General features: G+C 44.9%; 1 protein-coding gene across 3 annotated transcripts in view; it reads left to right on the top strand.

Moving 5' to 3' along the window:
* Positions 1-27092, top strand: part of SEMA4B (semaphorin 4B) — a 160040-nt gene extending 132948 nt beyond the window's left edge. For all 3 annotated transcript variants that reach the window (XM_069222666.1, XM_069222664.1, XM_069222665.1), the window contains exons 12-14: positions 14944-15110; positions 15395-15489; positions 19697-27092. In XM_069222666.1, coding sequence (XP_069078767.1) covers positions 14944-15110; positions 15395-15489; positions 19697-20490 — 1056 coding nt within the window. In that variant the 3' untranslated portion in view covers positions 20491-27092. The remainder of the gene's footprint in view (positions 1-14943; positions 15111-15394; positions 15490-19696) is intronic.

Genomic DNA, 27092 nt, shown 5'->3' with positions numbered 1-27092 from the left:
TACAACTCATCTCAAATCCACCAAACATCCCACCTCGCTCGCACAGACTTTCTCTGGAACATCACAATTTATTAAAACAAGAGGTACAATCACTTCTTCTCAAGAGTGCCATAGAGATAGCACCTATAGCCCAACGAGGGTCAGGAGTATATTCCCTGTATTTCCTCATACCAAAGAAGGATAGTACTCTCAGACCAATCTTGTATCTCAGACCCCTCAATCAGTACATTCTGTCAGAGCATTTCCACGTGGTCACTCTACAGGACATCGTTTCCCTGCTACAGAAACAAGACTATATGACAGCATTGGATTTAAAAGATGCTTACTTCCACATTCCTATACATCCAGCACCACCCGCAAATGTCCAAGATTTGTGAAAGCAGGCAAACACTATCAGTTCAAAGTACTACTCTTTGGAGTAACCACAGTACCAAGGATATTCACCAAGTGCCTCGCAATTGTTGCAGCATACCTCAGAAGGCAACGTTTAAATGTCTTTCCCTATCTGGACGACTGGCTCATAAAAGCCAGCATCATTCAAACATGTCAACAGCACACACAGTACACAGTGGACATCCTACACAACTTAGGATTCACAATCAATTACCCAAAATCTCATCTGCAAGCAGCACAAATACAGCCATATCTAGGTGCAATTCTCAACACTCAATCAGCATTAGCGTACCCAAACACACTGAGAATTCAAGCTTTACACAATCTCATATCTCAAATGCAATACAATCACACTTACACAGTGAAGTTAATCATGAAACTATTGGGAATGATGGTATTATGCATCGCAATAGTACCTAATGCACGCCTAAACATGAGACCGCTACAGCAGTGTCTCCCGCAACAATGGTCTCAGGCACAGGCTCACATTCAGGGTCTAATGTAGTTGGACCGCCAGACTTACCACTCTCTGCAGTGGTGGAATCACACCAACTTATTAAAAGGGCGGCCTTATCAGGAACCTGTGCCACAGACCATAATCACAACTGATGCATCAATGATAGGTTGGGGAGCCCATCTAAACAACCTCACCATACAAGGGGAATGGAACTTTATTCAGCAAACTTATCACATAAACCATTTGAAATTACTGGAGGTGTTCCTAACACTCAAAGCTTTTTAAACACAGATCACACACAGTGTTAATAAGGACAGACAACATGACCAAAATGTATTATCTGCAAAAACGGGGGCACACACTCATATTGTTAGACTTTTCATCCTTGGCGTGGTCTCCCTTAACTTTTTGCCTCTGTTCCCCAGGTTGTTGATGTGTGCTGGACTCTGATTTTGCTGTTTTTGTTACTCTGGGCACTTTACCACTGCTAACCAGTGCTAAAGTGCAAGTGCTCCTGTTTAAATTGTATGTAAGTGGTTCATCCATGATTGGCATATTTTGAATTACTAGTAAGTCCCTAGTAATGTGCACTAGAGGTGCCAGGGCCTGTAAATCAAATGCTACTAGTGGGCCTGCAGCACTGGTTGTGCCACCCACATAAGTAGCTCTGTAATCATGTCTCAGACCTGCCCCTGCAGTGTCTGTATGTGTATTTTTACACTGTAAATTCGACTTGGCAAGTGTACCCACTTGCCAGGCCTAAACCTTCCCTTTCCTTACATGTAAGGCACCCCTAAGGTAGGCCCTAGGTAGCCCCAAGGGCAGGGTGCAGTGTATGGATAAGGTAGGACATATAGTAATGTGGTTTATATGTCCTGACAGTGAAATACTGCCAATTTCGTTTTCACTGTTGCAAGGTCTGTCTCTCTCTCATAGGATAATATGGGGGCTACCTTTAAATATGATTAAAGTGTAGATTCCCCTAGAGAGTAGATGGACATGTGGAGTTTGGGATCCCTGAACTCACAATTTAAAAATACATCTTTTAGTAAAGTTGATTTTAAGATTGTGCGTTTGGAAATGCCACTTTTAGAAAGTGAGCATTTTCTTGCTTAAACCATTCTGTGACTCTGCCTGGTTTGTGGATTCCCTGTCTGGGTCAGTTTGACAGTTGGGTTGTTTTTCACCTCACACCAGACAGTGACACAAAGGGAGCTGGGGTGTGATCTGCATTTCCTGATTAGCCATCTCTGCTAGGAGGGAGGGGTGGAGTGGTCACTCTCATCTGAAAGGACTGTGCCTGCCTCTGACAATGCTGTCTCCAGCCCCCTGGTGTGTGTCTGAGGCCTTGCCTGGGCAAGGCAGGATTTCACAAGAAGGTGTGAGTCCCCTTTGAAGAAAGGTGACTTCAAAGACTAAAATGGGTATAAGAAGGGCACCCAAACTTACAAACTTTAGAAACACTTCTGGAACCAAGAGGAACCTCTGCCTGGAGAAGAGCTGATAGCTGAGGAAAACGTGCTGCCCTGCCTGTGACTGTGCTTTGTGGAGCTTTCCTGCAGTGCTGCTTCTGCCAGAGTAAGAGGGCAAAGACTGGACTTTGTGTGCCTTCCATCTTGAAGAAGAAATCTCCAAGGGCTTGATGTAGAGCTTGCCTCCTGTTGTTGAAGTCTCAGGGATAGCAAAGACTTCTTCCTGCCAGCACCTGGAGTCTCTGGAGAGACCCCTACTCTGCTCTGTGGTGCCCTTCTAGTTCCTGGGACCCTGAAAGGAGAGGCTGGCAGCCTAAGGACAAAGATACACGCACCGAGCGCCGTGCGGAGAAAAGATCGACGCGAATCCGATCGCGGCTGAGAAAACGACGCGACGCCGGTTCCACAGCTGAGAAACGACGCCGCAGGAAACGCGACCGAAAAACCGACGCCCGGAGCAGGAGAAACGATGCGCAGCATCGCTGACGGAGGCTGAGAGATCGCACCCTGCGCCGCGGGACTTTCGGATCGTCGTGTGGCTGGCTTTTTCAACGCGCACCGCCGTGCCGAGTTGTTTTCGACGCACACAGCCGTGCAGGGTTACTTTCGACGCCCACCGCCCGTGCGGGGTTATTTTTGACGCAAACCAGGTACATTTTCACGCTAGCAGCGCTAGTGTGGTGTTACAACTACCTAAAGACTCTTTTTATTTTAAACCTTTAAAAAAATCATAACTTGACTTGTGTATGTTGGATTTTTGTCGTTTTGGTCTTGTTTTGTCTAGATAAATATTTCCTATTTTTCTAAACTGGTGTTGTGTCATTTTGTAGTGTTTTCATTAAGTTACTGTGTGTGTTGGTACAAATACTTTACACCTAGCACTCTGAGGTTAAGCCTACTGCTCTGCCAAGCTACCAAGGGGGTAAGCAGGGGTTACCTGAGGGTGATTCTCTTTTATCCTAACTAGAGTGAGGGTCCTTGCTTGAACAGGGGGTAACCAGACTGTCAACCAAAGACCCCATTTCTAACATTGGTGACCAGCGGTCGGGATTTGGACTTGTATTTGTACTTGACATACAGTAATTAAGTGTACACTACTGTTTTGATCTCAGACCACTACGTGACCACATACTACTAGTCTTGTGATTTTTGTTTTTTTCTACTTGGACTGTTTTTCTCTGCATTCAGTTTCTTTTTTTCACTGATCCCGTGATTGACTTTTCTGGAACTTCATTTGAGAACTTGCTTTTCTGTTTTTGGAACTGTGCATATTTTTTTAACCTCTCATCATGTCTCAGTCTGGAGATGCCCTAGCTGAAGCTGCTTTTGACTTGGAGAAATTGGAGAGCTACAAAGTGGCTCAGTTGAAGCAGTTTTGTAGTAATGTTGGCTGTCCCATTAAGAGCTCATCCAAGAAGGATGAGCTGCAAAAGGCGCTGAGGGCCTGGGTGACAGCCAAAGCAGCTGAGGGGCACACAGATGAGGAGCCAGAGGGGGAAGAGGAGTTGCAAGTCACTCACACTGATGTAGTGGGTGGGCCTGCTATGTCTCAGGGGAGAATCTCCAGGGCAGGTAGCAGTGTGTCCTCCAAGAGTCTGACACCTGGAGAGTTACAGGACAGACAGGCAGAGAGGGAGTACCAGTTGGAGCTGAAAAAGCTCAGTCTAGAGGTGGAACAGAGAAAGCTGGCCCTTGAGGAAAGGAAGATAAACATGGCTCATGAGCTCAGTTTAAAAGAGATTGATCAGAGGAGTCAGTCCAGTAGGGATGGTGGCAGCAATTCTACAGTGCAGCCTGGGAGAAGGGTACACATCCCAAAAGACCTTGTGAGGGATTATAAGAGGGAGGATGATATCTACTTGTGGTTCAAGGGTTATGAGTCAGCTCTCCACATGAACCTGGTCCCTGAAGCTCATTGGGGGGCAGCCCTGTGGAAGCATTTTGAGGCAGAGGGGAGGGACACACTGACGGCCTTAGGGGATGCTCAGAGTCTCACCTACCCTGCCATGAAGGAGGCCTTACTTACCAGGTATGGTCTCACCCCTGAGCAGTACAAGGAGAAGTTTAGATCCTACAAGAGAAAGGAATCCCAAACATGGTTGGAATGTGTTGATTCTTGTTGCAGGTCACTGGATGGTTGGGTGAAGGGCAGTAAGGTAAACACGTATGAGGGGCTTTACAATTTACTTGCTTGGGAGCACTTGTACAGTTTATGTTTTCCAGAGCTGCGCCAGCACCTCATTGACAGCAAGCTGACTGACCCCAGGAAGCTTGCACAGGAAGCGGACCGCTGGGAGAGCACCAGGGTCCAAAAGAGGTATGGGGGAGACCACGCCAAGGGTGGGCAGGGTCCCTCTCAGAAGAAAGGGGGGGGTAAGGGCAAACAGGATGAGTTCTCTAAAGGGCCCCAAACTGATTCCCAGGGTAAGGATTCCCAACCCCCCAGTGAAAAGAAGCCATGGTTCTCCAAAGGGAAGCCAATGGCAGGTGGTCCCCTACGTAAGTGCTATTCATGTGACCAGGTGGGTCATGTGAGGGGGGACCCCAAATGCCCCAAAAGTACACCGGCACCCACTGGTGCACCGTCCCAGGGTTTGGCCAGTGTAGCGCTTGGGGAGGAGTTGGTTTCAGGTGGGTGGGAACCAGCAGAAATGACCCTTGTCTCACTAGGGGACAGTGAGATGGTCCAGAGAAACCTAGTGCCTGATAACACTAAGAAGTACAGGCAATGGGTGACCATCAATGGACAGAGGGTGGAGGCTCTAAGAGACACAGGAGCCAGTGTGACTACAGTGAGGAGTCACCTGGTGTCTGAAGAGCAGATTGATCCCCGGGTACTTCACCAAGTAGTTGCAGTAGACAATTCTGAGCGCCTCTGCAGAGTGGCGCAGGTTCCCTTTGAATGGGGGGGGGTCTCAGGTTCCTGGAAAGTAGCTGTGAGTCCAACCATGCCTGTTGATTGTTTGCTAGGCAACGACCTGGAAGATTCCCCTTGGAAGGAGGTGGAACACAGGTCTCACTTGGAGATGTTGGGTCTGCCTGGGTGGGTATGCGTATCCACCCGGTCTATGGCAGCCAATCAGGGTAGTCAAGAGCCCCTGGAGCCTGAAACAGTGGCCCAGGGGACCGCCAAGAAGAGGAAAGGCAGGAGGCGCGGGAAACCCGCCCCAGAAGTTCCCACGGTCCGGGAGGAGGCAGAGCCTGAGGGTGATGCCCCGGAACCTACAGGGGAACAGGTGGCTGAACTGGGGGAGGTCCCTGAGCTGTCGCAGTGGCAGCAGGAAGGGGGACCCACCAGGGAAGTATTCTGCACAGCGCAGAAGGAGTGCCCTACTCTTGAGGGACTGCGGCAGCAGGCTGCAGCCCAGGCGGCTGGCGGGGCGCCAGGTACTCACCTGATTTATTGGGAGGATGGCCTCCTGTATAGTGAGCCTAAGGTTCCTGAGCCGGGGTCAGCTCGTATGCTGGTGGTACCCCAGGGCTTCAGGACCTTCCTACTGGGTTTGGCTCATGATGTGCCTTTGGCAGGACATCTAGGGCAGGACAAGACCTATAAGAGGCTTGTCTCCCACTTTTACTGGCCCTTGATGAACAAGCAGTCAGCTGCTTATTGTAGATCTTGTCAGACTTGTCAGGCAAGTGGCAAGAGTGGGGGGAAATGCAAAGCTCCCCTCCAACCTTTACCGGTAGTCAGTACTCCCTTTGAAAGGGTAGGAATTGACATTGTGGGGCCTCTGGATCCCAAGACAGCCATGGGCAACAGGTTCATCCTGGTCTTGGTGGACCATGCCACACGGTACCCAGAAGCTATTCCTCTAAGGACGGTCACCGCCCCCGTGGTGGGACGTGCCTTGATGGGGGTTTTTACCCGCATGGGGTTCCCCAAGGAGGTAGTATCTGATAGGGGTACAACCTTCATATCCACTTATATGAAGTCTCTGTGGAAGGTGTGTGGGGTAACCTACAAGTTCACCACCCCGTACCACCCCCAAAGTAATGGTCTGGTTGAGAGATTCAACCGCACCTTGAAAGGCATGATTCAGGGCCTGTCAGAGCCCTTGAGGCGTAAGTGGGACGTCCTCTTGCCATGCCTTCTGTTCGCTTACAGGGAGGTGCCTCAAAAGGGACTTGGCTTTAGCCCCTTTGAGCTCATCTATGGCCACCCTGTGAGGGGACCACTCAGTCTGGTGAAGGAGGCTTTGGAGAAAGCTCCTAGTAAACCACCCCAGGATGTATTTAGCTACATGCTGGCACTAAGAAACCAGACTGCCCGCTTCAGGAGTCTCGCTCAGGAGAACCTGGAAGCAAGCCAGGAGGATATGAAACGGTGGTACGACCGGAATGCCACTCTGGTTGAGTTTCAGCCTGGACAAAAAGTGTGGGTCATGGCACCAGTGGAGCCTAGGGCTCTCCAAAATAAGTGGACTGGGCCTTTTGAGGTGGTGGAAAGAAAGAGCGAGGTCACCTATCTGGTAGACTTGCAATCCCCCAGGAACCCCTTGAGGGTCCTACATGTCAACCGCCTCAAACCACACTTTGAGCGAACTGAGCTATCCATGCTCCTAGCGACAGATGACGGGGTGGAGGAAGAGAGTGAGCCTCTTCCTGACCTCCTGTCTGCAGGAGAGAAAGATGGGTCTGTGGAGGGAGTGATCCTCTCCCCCTCCCTGACTGAGGAACAGCAGAGGGACTGTCGCCACGTGCTGGGACAGTTCGCCTCGCTGTTTTCCCTGATCCCAGGAGTCACACACCTGTGCACACATGATGTGGACACGGGGGACAGTACACCTGTTAAACATAAGGTTTACAGGGTGACTGACAGGGTGAGGGCTTGCATTAAGGAGGAAGTCTCCAAAATGTTAGCCCTCAGGGTTATTGAGCACTCCAGCAGTCCTTGGGCCAGCCCAGTGGTCTTGGTCCCAAAGGCTGCTGCTCCTGGTGCCACTCCAGAACTTAGGTTCTGTGTGGACTACCGGGGTCTCAATGCGGTCAGCAAGACTGACGCACACCCCATCCCCCGAGCTGATGAGCTCATTGATCGGTTAGGAGCTGCCAAGTACCTCAGTACGTTTGATTTAACATCTGGGTACTGGCAGATTGCCTTAACTGAAGGGGCAAAGGAGAGGTCAGCATTCTCTACCCCCGATGGGCACTTCCACTTCAATGTGATGCCCTTTGGGATGAAGAATGCCCCTGCCACCTTTCAGAGGTTGGTCAACCAGGTGTTGGCAGGACTGGATGAGTTCAGTGCCGCCTACCTGGATGACATTGCTGTGTTTAGTTCCACATGGGAGGAACACCTGCAACACCTCTGGAGAGTGTTAGAGGCCCTGCAGAAGGCAGGCCTCACTATTAAGGCGAGCAAGTGCCAAATAGGGCAGGGTTCTGTTGTGTACTTAGGACACCAGGTGGGGAGTGGCCAGGTGGCACCCCTACAGCCTAAGATTGACACGATTCTGGCTTGGGAGCCTCCCAAGACCCAGACTGAAGTGAGAGCCTTTTTAGGTCTCACAGGATACTATCGGAGGTTCGTTAAGGGATATGGTACCATTGTTACCCCCTTAACTGAGTTGACTTCTAAGAAGCAACCCAAGAAAGTGATCTGGATAGAGGCTTGCCAGAACGCTTTTGATGCCCTGAAGGCTGCCATGTGCACAGCACCTGTGCTGAAGGCACCTGACTACTCCACGGAGTTTGTTGTACAGACAGACGCCTCAGAGCATGGTATTGGAGCAGTACTCTCACAGCTGAATGAAGAGGGCCTAGATCAACCCGTAGCCTTCATTAGCAGGAGGTTACTACCCAGGGAACGTAGGTGGAGTGCCATAGAACGTGAAGCGTTTGCTGTGGTCTGGGCACTGAAGAAGCTAAGACCCTACTTGTTTGGGACTCACTTCCGAGTTCAGACCGACCACAGACCCCTCAGATGGTTAATGCAGATGAGGGGTGAGAACCCAAAACTGTTGAGGTGGTCCATTTCCCTACAGGGGATGGACTTTACGGTGGAACATCGACCCGGTACAGAGCACGCCAATGCTGATGGTCTGTCCAGGTTCTTCCGCCTTAGTGATGAGAACTCCCATGAGGTTGGGTAGTTGCTCCCCACTTTTAGCTGGGGGGGACACGTGTTAGACTTTTCATCCTTGGCGTGGTCTCCCTTAACTTTTTGCCTCTGTTCCCCAGGTTGTTGATGTGTGCTGGACTCTGATTTTGCTGTTTTTGTTACTCTGGGCACTTTACCACTGCTAACCAGTGCTAAAGTGCAAGTGCTCCTGTTTAAATTGTATGTAAGTGGTTCATCCATGATTGGCATATTTTGAATTACTAGTAAGTCCCTAGTAATGTGCACTAGAGGTGCCAGGGCCTGTAAATCAAATGCTACTAGTGGGCCTGCAGCACTGGTTGTGCCACCCACATAAGTAGCTCTGTAATCATGTCTCAGACCTGCCCCTGCAGTGTCTGTATGTGTATTTTTACACTGTAAATTCGACTTGGCAAGTGTACCCACTTGCCAGGCCTAAACCTTCCCTTTCCTTACATGTAAGGCACCCCTAAGGTAGGCCCTAGGTAGCCCCAAGGGCAGGGTGCAGTGTATGGATAAGGTAGGACATATAGTAATGTGGTTTATATGTCCTGACAGTGAAATACTGCCAATTTCGTTTTCACTGTTGCAAGGTCTGTCTCTCTCTCATAGGATAATATGGGGGCTACCTTTAAATATGATTAAAGTGTAGATTCCCCTAGAGAGTAGATGGACATGTGGAGTTTGGGATCCCTGAACTCACAATTTAAAAATACATCTTTTAGTAAAGTTGATTTTAAGATTGTGCGTTTGGAAATGCCACTTTTAGAAAGTGAGCATTTTCTTGCTTAAACCATTCTGTGACTCTGCCTGGTTTGTGGATTCCCTGTCTGGGTCAGTTTGACAGTTGGGTTGTTTTTCACCTCACACCAGACAGTGACACAAAGGGAGCTGGGGTGTGATCTGCATTTCCTGATTAGCCATCTCTGCTAGGAGGGAGGGGTGGAGTGGTCACTCTCATCTGAAAGGACTGTGCCTGCCTCTGACAATGCTGTCTCCAGCCCCCTGGTGTGTGTCTGAGGCCTTGCCTGGGCAAGGCAGGATTTCACAAGAAGGTGTGAGTCCCCTTTGAAGAAAGGTGACTTCAAAGACTAAAATGGGTATAAGAAGGGCACCCAAACTTACAAACTTTAGAAACACTTCTGGAACCAAGAGGAACCTCTGCCTGGAGAAGAGCTGATAGCTGAGGAAAACGTGCTGCCCTGCCTGTGACTGTGCTTTGTGGAGCTTTCCTGCAGTGCTGCTTCTGCCAGAGTAAGAGGGCAAAGACTGGACTTTGTGTGCCTTCCATCTTGAAGAAGAAATCTCCAAGGGCTTGATGTAGAGCTTGCCTCCTGTTGTTGAAGTCTCAGGGATAGCAAAGACTTCTTCCTGCCAGCACCTGGAGTCTCTGGAGAGACCCCTACTCTGCTCTGTGGTGCCCTTCTAGTTCCTGGGACCCTGAAAGGAGAGGCTGGCAGCCTAAGGACAAAGATACACGCACCGAGCGCCGTGCGGAGAAAAGATCGACGCGAATCCGATCGCGGCTGAGAAAACGACGCGACGCCGGTTCCGCAGCTGAGAAATGACGCCGCAGGAAACGCGACCGAAAAACCGACGCCCGGAGCAGGAGAAACGATGCGCAGCATCGCTGACGGAGGCTGAGAGATCGCACCCTGCGCCGCGGGACTTTCGGATCGTCGTGTGGCTGGCTTTTTCAACGCGCACCGCCGTGCCGAGTTGTTTTCGACGCACACAGCCGTGCAGGGTTACTTTCGACGCCCACCGCCCGTGCGGGGTTATTTTTGACGCAAACCAGGTACATTTTCACGCTAGCAGCGCTAGTGTGGTGTTACAACTACCTAAAGACTCTTTTTATTTTAAACCTTTAAAAAAATCATAACTTGACTTGTGTATGTTGGATTTTTGTCGTTTTGGTCTTGTTTTGTCTAGATAAATATTTCCTATTTTTCTAAACTGGTGTTGTGTCATTTTGTAGTGTTTTCATTAAGTTACTGTGTGTGTTGGTACAAATACTTTACACCTAGCACTCTGAGGTTAAGCCTACTGCTCTGCCAAGCTACCAAGGGGGTAAGCAGGGGTTAGCTGAGGGTGATTCTCTTTTATCCTAACTAGAGTGAGGGTCCTTGCTTGAACAGGGGGTAACCAGACTGTCAACCAAAGACCCCATTTCTAACAATATCAATTATCCCTTTTAGCACAGACAATTTGGGAATGGGCAATTCACAATCACATTCAACTACTAGCAGAGTATACCCCAGGGATACACAGTCAACTAGTGGACCTCTTAAGCAGGTCGCAGCAACAATTACACAAATGGGAGATTCATCCACAAGTGATTCAACAATACTTCCAATTGTGGGGAACCCCAGACATAGACCTCTTCGCCACAAGCGAAAATGCAAAATGCCCAAACTTCGCATCCAGGAACCCACACCTTCAATCCAAGGGCAATGCTCTATGGATCAATTGGTCAGGGATATTTGCTTATGCTTTTCAGCCTCTCCCACTAATTCCATTTCTGGTCAACAAGATCCGTCACACCTCCCTCACTATGATACTCATAGCTCCCACGTGGGCACATCAACACTGGTGCACAACATTGTCAGATCTGTCTGTAGTGCCACATCACAAGCTTCCAAACAGACCAGATCTATTGACTCTGAACAAAGGTCAAATCAAGCATCCCAATCCCAGTATACTGAACCTAGCGATTTGGCTCCTGAGATCATAGAATTCGGATATCTACAGCTTCCATCTGAATGTATGGATACTCTAAAGGAAGCACGCAAACCTACAACTAGACAGTGTTATGCAGCTAAATGGATACATTTTGTATATTACTGTCAGCCCAAGAACATTAACCCACTCAAAGCATCAGTACAAGATATTGTCTGGTATTTGCTTCATTTACAAAAAGCAAATCTTGCATATTCATCCATTAAAATCCATTTAACAGCAATAGCTGCTTACCTCCAAAACAGATAGCATACTTCTCTGTTTAGGATTCCTGTTATAAAAGCTTTTATGGAAGGTCTTAAAATAATTATTCCACCTAGAGCTCCACCAGCTCCTACCTGGAATCGTAACATTGTCGTCACAAGACTTATATGTCCACCATTTGAACCCATGCATTCTTGCACTCTCCAGTTTTTGTCATGGAAAGTTGCTTTCTTAGTAGCAATTACATCCTTAAGAAGAGTTACTGAAATTCAAGTATTCACTTTAGAAGAACTTTTCTTTCAAATTCACAAAAATTAAATTGTCTTTAGGACAAACCTAAAATTGCTACCTAGAGTAGTTTCACTATTTCATATCAATCAGTCGGTGGAATTGATATTCTTCTTTCCACAGCCAGATTCAGTTGTTGAAAGAGCTCTTCACATCGTTGATGTTAAAAGAGCTCTCATGCATTATATAGATAAAATAAAAGATTTCAGAAAATCGAAACAACTCTTTGTGGCTTTTCAACAACCTCATAAGGGTAATCCTATTTCAAAACAAGGATTAGCCAGGTGGATAGTCAAGTGTATTCAAACTTGCTATCTTAAGGCTAAAAGACAGTTATTAGTAATGCCTAAAGCACATTCTACTAGAAATAAAGGAGCTTCAATGGCATTCTTAGGAAATATAACAATGGCAGATATATGTGATGCAGCCACATGGTCTACACCACACACATTTACTAAACACTACTGTGTGAATGTCTTAACTCGCCAACAAACAAATGTTGGCCTAGCAGTCCTTAAAACACTATTTCAAACTACTCCAACTCCTACAGGCTAGCCACCGCTTATTTTGGGAGGGGACTGATTCACAGTCTAAGCAAAGCATGTGTATCTTCAGCTACACATGCCATAGAATGGAAAATGTTACTTACCCAGTAGACATCTGTTTGTGGCATATAGTGCTGCAGATTCACATGCCTCCCTCCCTCTTCCCCGTAAGCCTGTAGCCGTTGTGGTACTTTATTTTTGTAAATATGTATATACATTTCATGGACATCTTAATTTCTCACTATATATATATATATATATATATAATAATGTATATATACATTTCTACACTCTTAACTTCACCCTCCTGCGGGAAATCAATCTAAGAAAGGACTCGATACCCATGCGCACTATCACCTATACGAGTAGTCACTCGATTTTGTGACTCGAAAACCTTCTTAGAAGAAAAAAAACTTGTAACACTCCCGGCCCAACACTAGATGGCGGACTTCTGCAAAGCATGTGAATCTACAGCACTACATGCCACGAACAGATGTTTACTGGGTAAGTAACATTTTTCACATATATATATATTTTTTTCTGATTGCCTTATTTAATAACAGACATATTGCTTTCCAACAAATAATTAATTGGAGAGGGAGCATCGTCAGAAAAGATGTGCAGGATCCACTGAGTCACAAAATCAGAGTAAGGTTAAGTATTACTAGGATAGATTTTATGTAATTTTATAGATGAGGGCTAAGAAAGCTGATGTGCTTTGCACGATGTTATTGTAAAACAGTTAGCTAACACGAATTACTCTGTTTCCCACACAGAAGACAATGTTCATCTAGTAAAATATGCCTCAGTGTGATTTTTTTTTTCCAGAATATTTTGAATTTTAAGAGTTACATCAAATGTGCTTAAATCAGCTACGATTTGGAATATAGATTTCCAGTTGGTTGATTTATAGGCTGATTACATAATAACAGGATTGGAGCACTATTTTTTTCATGAGCTATATATTTGATGGAAACTTATTTTAAATTAGCTCTTCACGACTGTAACCTTCTCCTAAGTCCGTTACGCATTATTTGCCAGACCTATGCATTCTTACCCCATCTCACTAAATTCAATAAGAGACCATGGGTATTTATCAATCTTATGATAGGTTCAATTATAATATCCCTTCACTAAGTTTTTTATGTCACCACACAAAAATGTAAACAGTAATATAGAGAAAAAAAGCACAAGAATGAGGCAAAATACTAATAATAAGAGCAAACGCCATATATAATCCTCTATCACATATTGCGATATCTATGAATGGTTTGCTACTTTCTTCAACCTGGGTATCGTGTGTCCTACTTTGCCCTCAATCATCGTGAATTCCACTACATTAAATTGTACAATCTGAGAACTCACAGCAGAATTTGTGTCAACAACAGTGTCTTCACAAGCACCGCCCCTAGAGCTCAGGCTTTCTTCTGCTCTTTTTCCACACCTTGAGCAGAATACTGTGTACTAAGTTTCTTTGGGCGGTATTGTTTCAGGAATATAGTTAAAGTATTTTCTTGCTCAAGAAATACACCCAGTTGTGATACAAAAATACTACTCATCTCTGAGCAACTATCCGTTTACTATGTATAACACACCTTAAAATGGCTCACTGATCTTTTGAGAAAAAAAGGTTGTCACCAAGCATACACAGATCAGCTCAACTTCACCAACCACAGTTACATTTATTGCTCTACGATGTCCTAATTGCCACAATTTGTAGGCCTGTTTGTCGGCTGTATCCTGAGCCGAACTGTGATAATTATGATTTAGTGTTGTATTACAGGTGTTACTATCACCATAAATTGCATTTTTGTGCCCCCAAGGCAACAGGTTGAAGACTCATTGATTGGTTTTATGTTGGGCAAAGAAGCATTTTTTTTACAGTCAAGATGCACAGCAAAAAAATCAGCCACAACAAAACCTTCATCCCCAGCTGAATATCTTTCAGATGTAGTCATACAGTAAAAAACAGGCTTGAGGTTTAAATTAACCACTATGAGTGAAGAGCATGTGACTAGATGGATGGCAGCCCCGAGGTCCTTTAGTGCTCCCTCTAGTACTGGCTGCGGGGAGGAATACTAAAAAATAACCAAAGATTAAAGTTCGTTCTGACACAACTGTATACTAAGGGCATGAAGCAAGAGTGTTAAAAGGGTAAAGGTATGAGATGCGTGATTACATGAAAGCTATGCTTGCAAGGGACCTTCTTAGTGTTGGGGTTTATTTATTGGAAACATATTAAGGTCCTGTTTGCATGGTAGCCTTGGGCGAAATGTTTCAGGCTTTCCAAATAAGCTGACTGAGCACGAGAGCTCGGAAGGAAAATCAGTAGTCTAGTCTTGAAGTTGACCTCACGCGTGCATCACAAAAATAGGATAATTCTATATACCGCGTGCTTAGAAGGTTAGGTAAATTATCCAACTGAGCAACAAAAACAAAGTGCATTCAGTAAATTCTGTGAAAAGGAAGATATCTTTTCTGGAAGGTTTATTGGGCTGGAGGGTGATTTTGATGACTGGTTGTCAAATAAAGACACTTCTGGCATTCATAATGAGTGCTATGGTTTCGTGTTTGTGTTAATAAATGTAATATTTTAATGAAAAATCTATATTTGTCTTCCATGAAGGCAAGGAGAGACTTAATGACATCTAGTGGTGTGCAAGCAGAAGACCTTGAAGTGGTGTTAAGCTAAAGTAAAAAAAAAAAAAGAAAAAAAAGAAACCGAACACAATATTTGGTTTATAGTATTTTCTCTTTTTCCAGGGTCTGCTGTATGCCTCCTCCTATTCAGCTGTGGTTCAGATTCCACTTTCAAACTGTAGCACTTACAGCAGCTGTGGAGAGTGCATCCTTTCCCGCGACCCCTACTGCGCCTGGAATGGAAAGATGTGCTCCAGCATCCCCCCCTTTACACCAGACCTCGACTTGCAGTAAGTGCATTTCTGTTAAGTGGGAGAACCCATACCCGGTTGTCCTCCCCCTGCTCACATCCAATCAGTTCTCCCCAACTTTCCCATGATTTCCATTTCTGCCTGCTTTTGTGTGTTAAAATATGTGCCATAATCAGTTTATCATCTCGCGTTGCCTATTTGTTTACCAGTTAGTGAGGATGTTGTGTCAACAATGGTTTTCTTCTTGTTTTTTCTTCCCACACTTTTATAAAAGGGAACACGTTGGATAATTACAACTCCTGACACAGTGTGTTTGTTTTCAGGCACTGGGTCCAAGATGTTGAAGAAGCTGACACTGGGAGGCAGTGCCCACTAGGAGATTCTGGTTTGTCCCATGGTCGAGCCCTGAGACCAGCTGGTAAGACAGGCCTGTATGAACTATACACTTTACAAAAGTCATGTTAATTCATACGCACCTAATTGGCACTTATTATTGTACAATTCACAGACTAAACTGGCGCACTCAAAGAGGCCATTCAAAGTCTGCCAGGTGGCTAGTGGCCTCCACTCCCGTGGTGGAGGATTGCCTGTATGATTTTGTGGTCTCTGTAAGGCAGGCAGGGGTCTTTAGTGAAACCACCACTGCCTCTGCCCCATTGAAGGCGCTGATCCTTTGCAGTGAGCACCCACACAACAAAGCCTTCTGTTTTCTGGACACAAACTCTCAAAGCTAAAGTTTGTTTTCTGGAAACAGAAATAAACAGTGGCCCTGGTGCACAGGGAGTTTGCTCCATCCACACTGGGGGTGGCAGGTAGGGCTGGTAAAACAAGTGTCAATCACCCGTCTCCTTTTAGTCAATGCGAGTGCCACTGTGACATGATTGCCCAGTGTCAAACGGGCCACAAAGTCAAGGTTTTACACCAGCTGAGGCTCCACAGGTTGAAACTGAACACTGAACAGAGAATAGGAACTACAGCCAGATTAATCAAGACTTTGTGTTGCCACGAGGTCACACAAAGTGATGCTAAGTGGCACAAAGTTGGATTTATTATTTATTTTCCAGCACAAAACGTGTTTTTGCTTGAAAAGTCTCCTTTTACTTCTGCAAATAGTGCTTTGCACTGCTTTATGCTAGTTTGCATCAAGGGTTGTTCCATGGGTGGTACTTGGGCATTCCAGGGCAACCATCCAAACATTTTGACAAACAACCCATCTAATAAAATTGTTACATCAAGCTTTGAGTCAAAACATAATGCCTCTTTGTTTATATATCTCATTACTTTTCACATATTGCATGTGTACTACACTGTACAGAACATCAACTATGTGAAATATTTTAAAAAATGTCTCTGCATAGGATTTTGTACTGGAAAAGTTCCATTGCTATACAGCACACATACATTTTAACAGTAGCGCAAACGTATGTACATGGCTCTAGTCAGGTCAGGTTTTAAAGAGCACCAGCGCAGGTGAACATAGCACTGTGAGGCCATAATTAGTATATATAGCTATGCACTCTGCTCTCCCCCAGAAGAGTAGCAACTTTGGTTTCTGTGCTTTGTTGCGCTATTGTTTATAAATTTGTCCTGGCAAATTTAGTAGGTATGGGGCTCTGCCAACTTAGTGCCACACCCCCAGTCTGCCAAACTCTAAATAACTCCCTAAGTGTTTGGAGACATTCTAATGCACAGTCCTTAAAGTTATTAAGTGTGCAGTTTTTAAGTGATATTTGTGGCAAAATATCCTACACATACAGTGATATCAAAAAGAAAGCTTACACAGATTCTATGCTTTTTCATATTGATATACATTTGGCTTTCATCTAGTCCCATTAACGCCTATCAGAAAATAATGGTAACCTCATGTGACGAATAATGCACTACAATTTCAATTTATCATTATTTAAACAAAAATAATGAGCTAACTTTCAGTGCTTAATTGTGAAAAGATATGTACACCTCATGTCTGAGTAACCTGCAAAACCCTTTTTAGCAGCAATAATTTGCAGTAATTGTTTCCTGTTTCTCACTTCTCCTGGAAGGAATGCTGGCTCATGCTGTGTAACAAAACTGCTTAAGCCCTCTGATGCATTACTGTATGGGCAACTCTTTTGAGATCCCACCACAGCCTCTCAGTGGAGTTGACATGGTCATTCCAAGGATCTTATCCTTTTCTTTTCCAGCCATTTATTCATAGATTTACTGGCACATTTTGGATCATTATCCTGTTGCATTATCCGCCTGTTGCTAAGCTGCAGCTATTGAACACATAGTGCCTCATTATGACTTTGGCGGACTGTTTAGGCCGTCCGCCAAACTTTCAATGGGGAGGTTGCTGCCATAGTGACTACCTCCCTCACCAAGCCGATTAAGAGTTTCACACTAGGTCAACTGGCAGAAACCTGAGTTTTCACCTGCTGGCCTCGCTGGAAACACCCTATAGCATTGTCTCCAGCTCGTAATCAAGCCGGCAGCAATGCACCAACACCCTTGCAGTGTCCACTGACGGCAAAGCAGACAGTAAACATTGCAGTGGTAATGGCCAGGGGGGCCCCTGCACCTGTACTTCGCCAGCTTTTTCATGGTGGTGCTACTGCTATGAAATCGCTGGCAGAAAACGAGGTCGTAATCCCCAGGACAGCGCTGCCCTGACTGATTTGGACCGCCGGAACCGCCAGACTGCAGGGATCTCGGATCCTAGTGGCGCTGGCGGTCCAACCGCGGCACGACTGCCGTGGTCATAATATGGTGCTCGGACCGCCGCATTGGCGGCGGTCCGACCCCTACCGCGAGTATGGCACACAAGTGACCGCCAGACGCGGGATGAAGCCCGTAGTCTTACATTTTCCTCTAGAATGCTCTGAAATAGAGAGCGATTCTCAAAGACTGACCCACCCAGGTCCTTGGGCTGCAAAGAAGGCCAAACACATCATCATTCATCCAATACCGTGCTTGATAGCTAGTATGAGATTTGTGTGGTGACAAGCAGTTTTTGGTTTTCGTCAAACTTGTTTTTGTGCATTACTGACAAACGTCTCTCACTTCGGGCTCATCTGTCCAGAAGTCATTGTTCGGAAAATCTTGTGGTTCGTTCAGGAAATGGTTTGCAAAGCTACACTGTGTAGCAATGTTCTGGCTGCTCTTCCACGAATGCCATACTGGTTCAGGCTTTTCCTAATTGTAGAGTCGTGAACTCTAATGTTTACCATAATCACAAATGGCTGTAGATCAGTGGATGTATGTCCTTGTGATCTCTTGGAGTATGATCTTGGGATGAATTTGTTGGGACACCGACTCAGGGATTGACTGGCAACCATCTTCATCTTTCTCCTTTTGTTATTTATCTCTCTTAGTGTGGAATGTTGGACTTCATATGGAAATTGCTTTAAAACACTTCCCAGACTGATGAGCACAGCCCATTTTTCTCTAAGACCATCCCAAATCGCCTGACCTAGGCATATAGGGGGTTATTCCAACTTTGGAGGAGGTGTTAATCCGTCCCAAAAGTGACGGAAAAGTGACGGATTTACCACCAGCCGTATTACGTGTCCATTATATCCTATGGAACTCGTAATACGGCTGGTGGTATATCCGTCACTTTACCGTCACTTTTGGGACGGATTAACACCTCCTCCAAAGTTGGAATAACCCCCATGATGTCTTATCTCAAACTGAATGCTTGAGATCAAACTGACAATGTTCACCACTTTGCGTTCAGGGTGTACCAATTCCTGATGCTGAATTAGTCATGCACGTTTTCACAGCACTTGATTCCCATTAACTTCTTAACTGATATGTAAGCAAAATGAATGCACTTAATTTTTACACAGGTGTACTGAAAGTAAACTGATTCATGTTTTTTGGTTAATAATGTCAAAGCGAAATGTCTGTTATTTGTTACACGAGGTTATATTTATCAGCTTGTGAGTTCTAGATGAATGTCGGATAATATGTAAAACCACAGAATTTAAAACAAGTGGACTTTAATTTTCACATCACTGTAAGAAATGTGAAATACAATTTTGCCAAACAGAGGACGTGTTACTATCATCTAAGAGCAATTTCTGGCAAACAAACTCAAATGTTTCAAGGCAGTTACTATAAAAATATGATCATAACGTTTTTAGGAGTAGAAAGGCAAGCTCAAATGTTTTGAAATAAATCATTATTTTTAATCATTTGCGAATTATTATGAAAACTTGTTTAGGATTCCAACTCCCTTCCTTGTGAAAGAAAAGCCTCACCTTTGGTGCAGAGTTAAGTGCTATATTAAGAATAGAAGCCACCGATACTGTTGTTTAAAGGCAAGTCCCCCACAGTAAAAACTGTCTAACAGGCACGATCTCTTTTCCTCTATTTGAGAATATTGGCCAGGTAATGCACCCCATCTTTCACACCACTAATGCATCTAAAGAGCGTCTTGTAGAAATTCTATAGTTGAAAAGAAGTATGTTCAAGTTCAGAAGAAATCTTCTCCTATTGCATTTCTGTTTTCATTAGGAACAATATCAAATCGAACCATTATTTGTAGGGAAACCTTGCGTTAACAAAATGGCACTACAGGGCCACCTTTCTGAATCTGAGCTGCGAAATCCCTTTAATGCATCTGTGCTTTTTCTTTGCAGATGTCCAATGTCAGAAGATCTCGCTTCCAGCCAACACCATGAATTCTCTGACATGCATGCCGCTATCAAACTTTGCCTCCAAACGTTGGGTCCACAATGGAAAAAAGATTAATTCCTCCTACATTTTTCGTTCAAATGGAGATTTGCTTCTGGTTGGCAGCCCGCAGAGTTTTGGCTCCTACGAGTGCTGGTCGCAGGAGGAAGGCTTCGAAAAGTTAATGGCCAACTACTGCGTGGAGCCTGAGGATACCGCGCCGGCCATGACTGTCAAGATGGACACCAGGAAGCCTCTCCTGGCTGCTGAACGTAATTATGACTTATTATTGAACGTGTCGAAGTCCAGCTCAACCTCTGAGAGCCATTCAGCAATAATTACAAGCAAAACATACTGGAACGAGTTTATGATAATGACCATTTTATTTGTGGTTGCTGTTGCCATCCTTGGGCTCTTCTTGTTCTATAGACACAGGAAAGGGGTGAAAACATTACTCAAGGCAGGAGACACCTCAGATGTACCGCACAAGAAGCCACAGACGGCTGGTAAACCTGCAGAGAACTTGCCCCTACACGGCGGCACGGTCCCCAACGCAGCGCCCGATCACAAGGGCTACCAGACTCTGAATGATAACTATCTGATCACCACCCCCTTCCATGACCCAGTGATTGCAAGCAAAACCTTCTCAGAATCAGAAAAGAGACCTTTGAACATCAAGGACACTCTAGTAGAAGTGTCTCCCCAGTGCCAAAGACCCCGGGTGCGGCTGGGTTCAGTGATAAGGGACTCTGTGGTGTGATCACTGAATCACGAGTGACACTTTTTCAAAAAGCTACTGCCCTGCCACTGCTTCCACGGGACCAACGAACTGAGAGCCATTCAGTGGTTTCAAAGTCCTGTAGCTTGTGACCTCTGAACCAGAAAGCAATTTGTGAAATAGCGTGTATGTGTGCATGCAACTCAATTCCAAGGTGAAAGTGAAACTTAACATTGGATGGCGTTTAAATGTTGTTACAAACCTATTCATATGCAAATAATGTCAAGTGAAACTGTAAACAATTTAGTCAGGTCGGAGAGATGGAGGTCACTGTAGCAGGCAGTCTACACACTGAATAGAGGCAGTCACGTTGTGTACTGTAGTAAGGCAGCTGTTTGGAAAGGTGGCAAATGGGCCGCCTAGACTGAAATGTTCTGATGTTAGAAAAGCCATTCCATCGATAAAAGTGAACGCCTGGCTTGTAGCACATCACAGAACAGAATGGTCTATTCAATCGGACCGTCTCTGGAGCGGATCTTCCCTGTGGAACTCCTAATCAGAGGAGCGCTTCTTCAGTGCGCACCATACCAAAAGGTACAGAGTAGAGGCTGAATTGTTTTGGAAATGCTGCTGATGTGTGTGTGTGTGAACCCCATCACCATAGGATTCTCCAGCTACGCAAAGCACACTGAGAGACAGCAATCCAATTCCTTGGAGAACGACTTTTAAACTGTTGGCATCAATTTCTGGTGCCTTTGATGGCAGCAGGAGTATGGCCTTGCTTATCGCTTACTGCACAAAACTGGTGTTGCAGTATTTGTTTGGGGACCTACAGACTACACATGCTGGGTTCCTGACACCTAAGGAACTGAAAGAATCGGTGGGAATAAATTGAGACTACAGCCCTCTCAATGAAATCACAGCCTGAGAGCACATTTGCGTCGGTATGAGCAACGAGTGGTAGAATTGCTGGAGAGGAACAAGGTTATCTTTCCCAAAACAGAGCTTGTGCTTTGACAAAGGCCTTTCATTTGCCATTCCACAGCCCTGGTTTTGGATCTGCCTGACCCTGTTCTTCTTGTACCTGGAGGTTTTAATGGTCATGTGATGCTCTTCAGCCCCCTATGGAAGGGTGCACCCCAGAGATCAAAAGATTGTCCGCAGACGTCGCTAATCTAGACACCGACTTTAAGAAACATGCCTGTATTGGATTCGGTGATGTTCAAGCCTTTGTAATAATCATAACCACACATATTTACCAGAAGAAACATAAACATACTAAGTCCTTTTTCCTTCTTGGGATGAAGGAATCATTTGGTCTAAAGATGAATAACTTACCTGAAATATTCTTGTGTGCCAAAAAATTTCAAATGTTTTGATCGTCCCCTCATAGTCTTTTTCTGCTATGTTTCTTTTGCATACTTCGAGGGATATCGATCTTGTTTTAGTAAATATGCTCGGGTCTTCAGCAGGCACCTCTTTTGTTTAATATGTCGAGTTTTTTAATATATATATTTTTTAAAAGAATGTGAAAAGAAAGCCTGGTGCTTAATGGAGAACTTCTACCAGCTACATGCTGCCTGCCGAACCAGTAACAACCTCTCCTCGACCACAGAGTGGATTCGGGCCCTTATTCCAGTACGTCTAAGGGTTTAGTTTGCTGATACACGAGCTCCAGGACCCGCAGTGTGCAGTAGCTGTGTTGGGAGGAATAGCCAGGAACCCGCAGTACATGTCACCTTTACTGAAGCATCCAAGTTGACATTTCTGCTTTCAACAGAATGTGTTCAGCCTTGCTTGCTGGTTCTGAAATATGGGTCCACGAGCACTTGCAACAAATGTTTGTATTGCGGCACCGCTGTTTGTGGGGGGCTGTGAACGGAGTTTGTTGTGCACAAATGAAATGAATGTTGCTGTGATGGCCGTTTGGACAGCAATGAAAACCGGTACAGTTTGTCAGTATTCTGAATGTTTTGTGGTTTCTAGTGGATGTCTAAAGATTCCTCGTAACATTTGTGAGATGGACACATTCTGCTTCAGGCTAAGCCTGTGCGTACAGAAATCCCAGGATCCTCCGTAACAGATGTTGGAAGGTGTGCTTGCCCTTGCATTCGGGTCCTTTTAGCGTGGACTTACAATGGGAAAACCAAGTTCACAACTAACTGCCCCAATGCAAAGAAAAAAACAGGAGACGATAAACCAACGCCCTCCGGAATGGAACACCTTTGGAACCCTGTGCACAACCAAATAACCCAGCATTCATTCCAGCTGTTTCGCCTCCAAGTACTCGGGAGGAATTCCTGCTTATACTTTATAAATAATCCTGTGTATAATTTACATGTGTGCATGAACTGGAATTCCTTTAATGTTTCTGCAGAAAAAGACGTGCATTTTGCATTTCTTCTATTACATACCAAGGGCATGTATGTGTGTGATAAACATTCTGTGCAAAAGAAACATTGGGTGACTATGTTGGTATATGTAGATGTTCAAAATTCTTAATAGTCTAAAATGGTGATATTTTGCACTCTGGGCATGACAGAATGCACTCCGCAGGCAGCTTTCATCCCTGCTCAGGTCAGAAAAACCCACCAACAACCACACTAGAGCTAAACAGTTAATGATGTATTTAGAAATGCAAAGAAAAGAGCCCAATAGACCACAATGCCAACGTGTTGGCTGGAACTCACCTGTCTACAACAAACTTGACAATTGTCTCTGCATATTGAGAAAACCAAGGTAGCGAAGCTAATTTGGTCCTTCTACAGGAGAACAAAATGAAACGTGTTTAGCTGGGTTTGTTTCCTTGTTTGAAAGGGAGAAACATCAGGCAGATTTTTAGCTTCTGGCTACAATCAACTGTAGCGTTCTCTTGCCAGGATAATGACATTATCGGTGCAGTACGAAGCAACTGCAAATATCCATTTAGACACCTGCCATGGAGAACAATATATTGTGGGTGATGTGGTTAAAAAGTTCACAGCCAACCTGCGGCTACTTTGTGTATTACAGAAATACATCGAAGCCTGCTTTTTTGGCTTTGCCAGTGCCTGTTATGGGTTGCTTCTGCAGTTTAAGTTTGGGCGGCACCGATGGCCCTGCCCTGGCCTAATTGAGCTCAAAGAATGTTTTCCTGTGGTTGACAACATGAGAGCAGTCAGTAGGTGCATCGATGAAAGGGGTTTCTGTTCTTCTATGTTTTGGAAATGTGAGCAGGTCTGCATTGGCCTTGAAAAGACACAACTCCCTTCTTGTAAGAAGTGGGGCACAAGGTGATGTTTTAGTGTGTCGGGTGGGAGCAGTTCCTTCAGCGCCGCCTTCTCCGATGGTACTCTTGTACTTGCGATTTTCACATTGTAAATCAGTGACTACTGGGGACAGAATGTAAAAAAACTAACAGTGCTTAGTGAAAGCCTCTCACATGACGCGACTTAAGTTCGCAGTATAATTAGTAGCTTAAGAGGTGCGAATATCTGAGGATTCCTCGATGAGGATCAGCTGAACCAAAGCCTGCAAGACTTTGCACATAGATTTGTGCAACAAACGTGGTGACACTTGATGTGGCCTTGACTTATTTACTTCATTCTGGAAAATGTAGTTCACAGTTCAATTCAGAACAGGTAAACCAGTTGCTTCATGTGGTAAAACAGTGCATGTTTGACTTATCTGTTAGCAGAACGTGTGTATAAAGTATAGGCCAGAAAGTATTTTAAAAAATCGCTATGGTGAAATTAGCCAATTTCCAGTTAAGAGATTAGCTGCTAAAAAGGGTCACAGAAACCTTCGTAGTTATTTGTTATTAATATTGCTGACATAGATTCACCTTCTGCTTCTGTTTCGACGGTGAGAGCCAGGTGCTGTGACAGCATGCCCCTGCATCCAGTAAATAACCAAAATAAATAATGCGGTCTGCCGCAGTAACATTTTAGGAACATTTAAAATAATTATTGAAATGTAGTGGCTCGATGCACAAATGAATGTTCTGTAGGACAGCAATGATAGAGAGCAGCAAAGGCTTAAAACTGAAGGCCAGGCATCCTCTATGGTGACAACATATGAAGGGAAAGGGGAGAGAAGGTAAGCCTAGCGTGTCTTACCTAGCAACACGTCGATTTTATAGACAGTAGGTGCAAGTTCAATCGCCCTCTGTTATCAATATTTGTACATGTTGTGCGACAACATGGAATTCACAATTACAATTCACACACTTCACTTCTGCATGCCATTTTTGATACGATTATATGTTTTACATACATATGCGTGCTTTCCACCAGCCCTCTTCATCTGTGAGGTTGTTACTTCCATTCACACCTGCCCACTACAGCATACTGCATGAGGCAGTAGTCAGCCCTCCTCAGCCACTGGCTAAATTCACTATGAGTGACAGCAATCTGCCCTTTCTCAAGGAGCAATTCCACACACACAGTAGGTCCCTCCAGTGTAAAGGACCACTGTGGAATGTATGCTTTCTGAGAACAAAACATATTTTTTGATTCTTAGACAATTTGTTTTAAGATTTACAAGGGCCTGACAGTTAGCCCAACAATAAGATTTGCAAAAAACATGACAAAACAAAACCAGCAATAACTTGGGTGAATTCAACTGCCTGTAACTGGAGGTGAAGTACAAGGGAACATAAGAAGTCAGACATATTTCGCACTGATAAAAGTGAGGAAGGATAGTTATTGGATTCAAATATGATTATAAAAACAAACCTTTTTGAAAAGCACTATAGGGTTTGCTATGTTCGGTCATTTTGATATAAAAATATGGGTGTGTGCATATGTTCAGAAATAAGATCAGCTAAAATCAGTTTAGTAATCTTAACGAGGAAAGCATCCACAAAATTCAGCTACTAGTATTGTTAACCACTTAGTGCAGTGCTGTCCGATGGTGGCCACAGATGGTCAGAGCCTTGCCACATTTTCAGGATGTTCATGTGAAAGTAAATTTACATATAATAATGCGAATGCGAATCATTTGCACTGGTTACCTTGAAAATCTAAAATGGCTCCAGCTGAACAATACTGGACACGCATGACTTAGCAGTTCACATACAGTTGGCAAGTGGCAAATAACACACAGAAGCGGTGGGGACTTGAGGTCAAAGGACTGACGCAGGCATTTCACGTTGTGCTCAGCTGGTCTCAAGACGACCAAGATAAATAACAGCCAGAGGGGGCTTTTCTGGTAGACTTTGCGTTACCAACAATCGCCATGTTATCAGGAACACCTTCTGCCAGTCCTGTTTTTATCAAACAGCAAACCGCATGAATAGGCAAATAGGGCCATATGTATGAACACATTTTCCCATAGACATACAATGGGTAAAAACCTTTGATATATCTGGCCCATAGGTCTGTATTACACAGAGCAAAGCATAATTTGAAGTCCCGGAATCCTGTGTTAGTGTTTACCAAGCTGGGACCGGCTGACGGTGCGCCTGATCTCATGGCGCCATAGTTAGCGTCTGTGCAGCCTACACAGTAAGAGCTGGTGGCGTTGGCCATTTTCCCAGCAAGCCAATAATTGTTTCTCAAATGCTGCATGGCAGTTGTTGCCACTAGTTGTAACTGTTCTTGTGAGGGCGTCAGCAGAGGCCTAGGAGTGCATAAGCTTCAACTGTGAACCATCCAGACGATCTCTATGCGAGTGGCCACTCAAGCCAGTGGGCAGTGGAAGGAATGTGTATGCCTGAGGAAGGGCTACAGTTCCCATCCTCTCATCTCGGCTATTCAAGCACCACAATTAGATTCTCTTTCTACGTCATACAAAACCATGATTTAGCTCAGGAACCTCACTCTTAGCAAATCTATCGATGCACAATGTGTTGCTTAACTTGCTGGCAGGCTCCGAAAGCACAACTCAATCCTGTGCAACAAGCATTTTAGCTATTCTACCTAGTTTTTAAAACGTCTTGCCAGCTGAGTGAATGCTTCATGTATGATCTGGTGCACAGAATTATCAAAGATTGTATTTTAATAAGTCCTGTGTAAAAACGAATTTTCTTGGGTGAAAAACGAAACTGCCAGGAGACTAACGGTTTACGTTTAGCTTTGCGGATCAGCTTCTGTATGGTGTTTGTTTTAACCATTTCTGCCTGCGTTGAATCTACAAAAATGATTAATTGTGTACAGATGACGTGTGCATCAGGACCACCGTACCCAAAGCCACGCTGAGTCGTGTAGATTATTCCTTCCGCAAAGAACGCACGTGCTGCTGATGACCTCAGCTCTGGGCTGTACAAAAATGGGGAAGTCACTTCCTGTTGTCCAGACAGGGCAGCGTCATGCACAGTGTGTTCTGCATGCTTGTATCATATGCATGTGCTAATCCCGCTATGAATGTTCTTCTGGCTCTGGCGATCACCTATGACTGAATCTTTCTGACTATAGATCCTTCTAAAGTTCTTCTCTACGAGGTAAACCGGGCCCTCATTGTCCCGCTTCTCACCAGTCATTTACACACCGTTGTTTTGATGGCTTCCACCAACCAAAAGGCAGGTGTGCACTATGTGATGTCACTTGTTATTAACGTGGGGAAGTTCTCGTGTTATGCGCTGTTATGAACTATTGATTTCTTTTTCTTTATTTTTTCATATAAAATGCACTTTACGTTTTGTAAATAAAACATTTCTACAAGTT

This window comes from Pleurodeles waltl, chromosome 3_1 (assembly GCF_031143425.1).
Source record: "Pleurodeles waltl isolate 20211129_DDA chromosome 3_1, aPleWal1.hap1.20221129, whole genome shotgun sequence".
Lineage (NCBI taxonomy): Eukaryota > Metazoa > Chordata > Amphibia > Caudata > Salamandridae > Pleurodeles > Pleurodeles waltl.
Note: the sequence above shows the minus strand (reverse complement) of the source record. Positions and strands in the feature narration are given on the sequence as shown.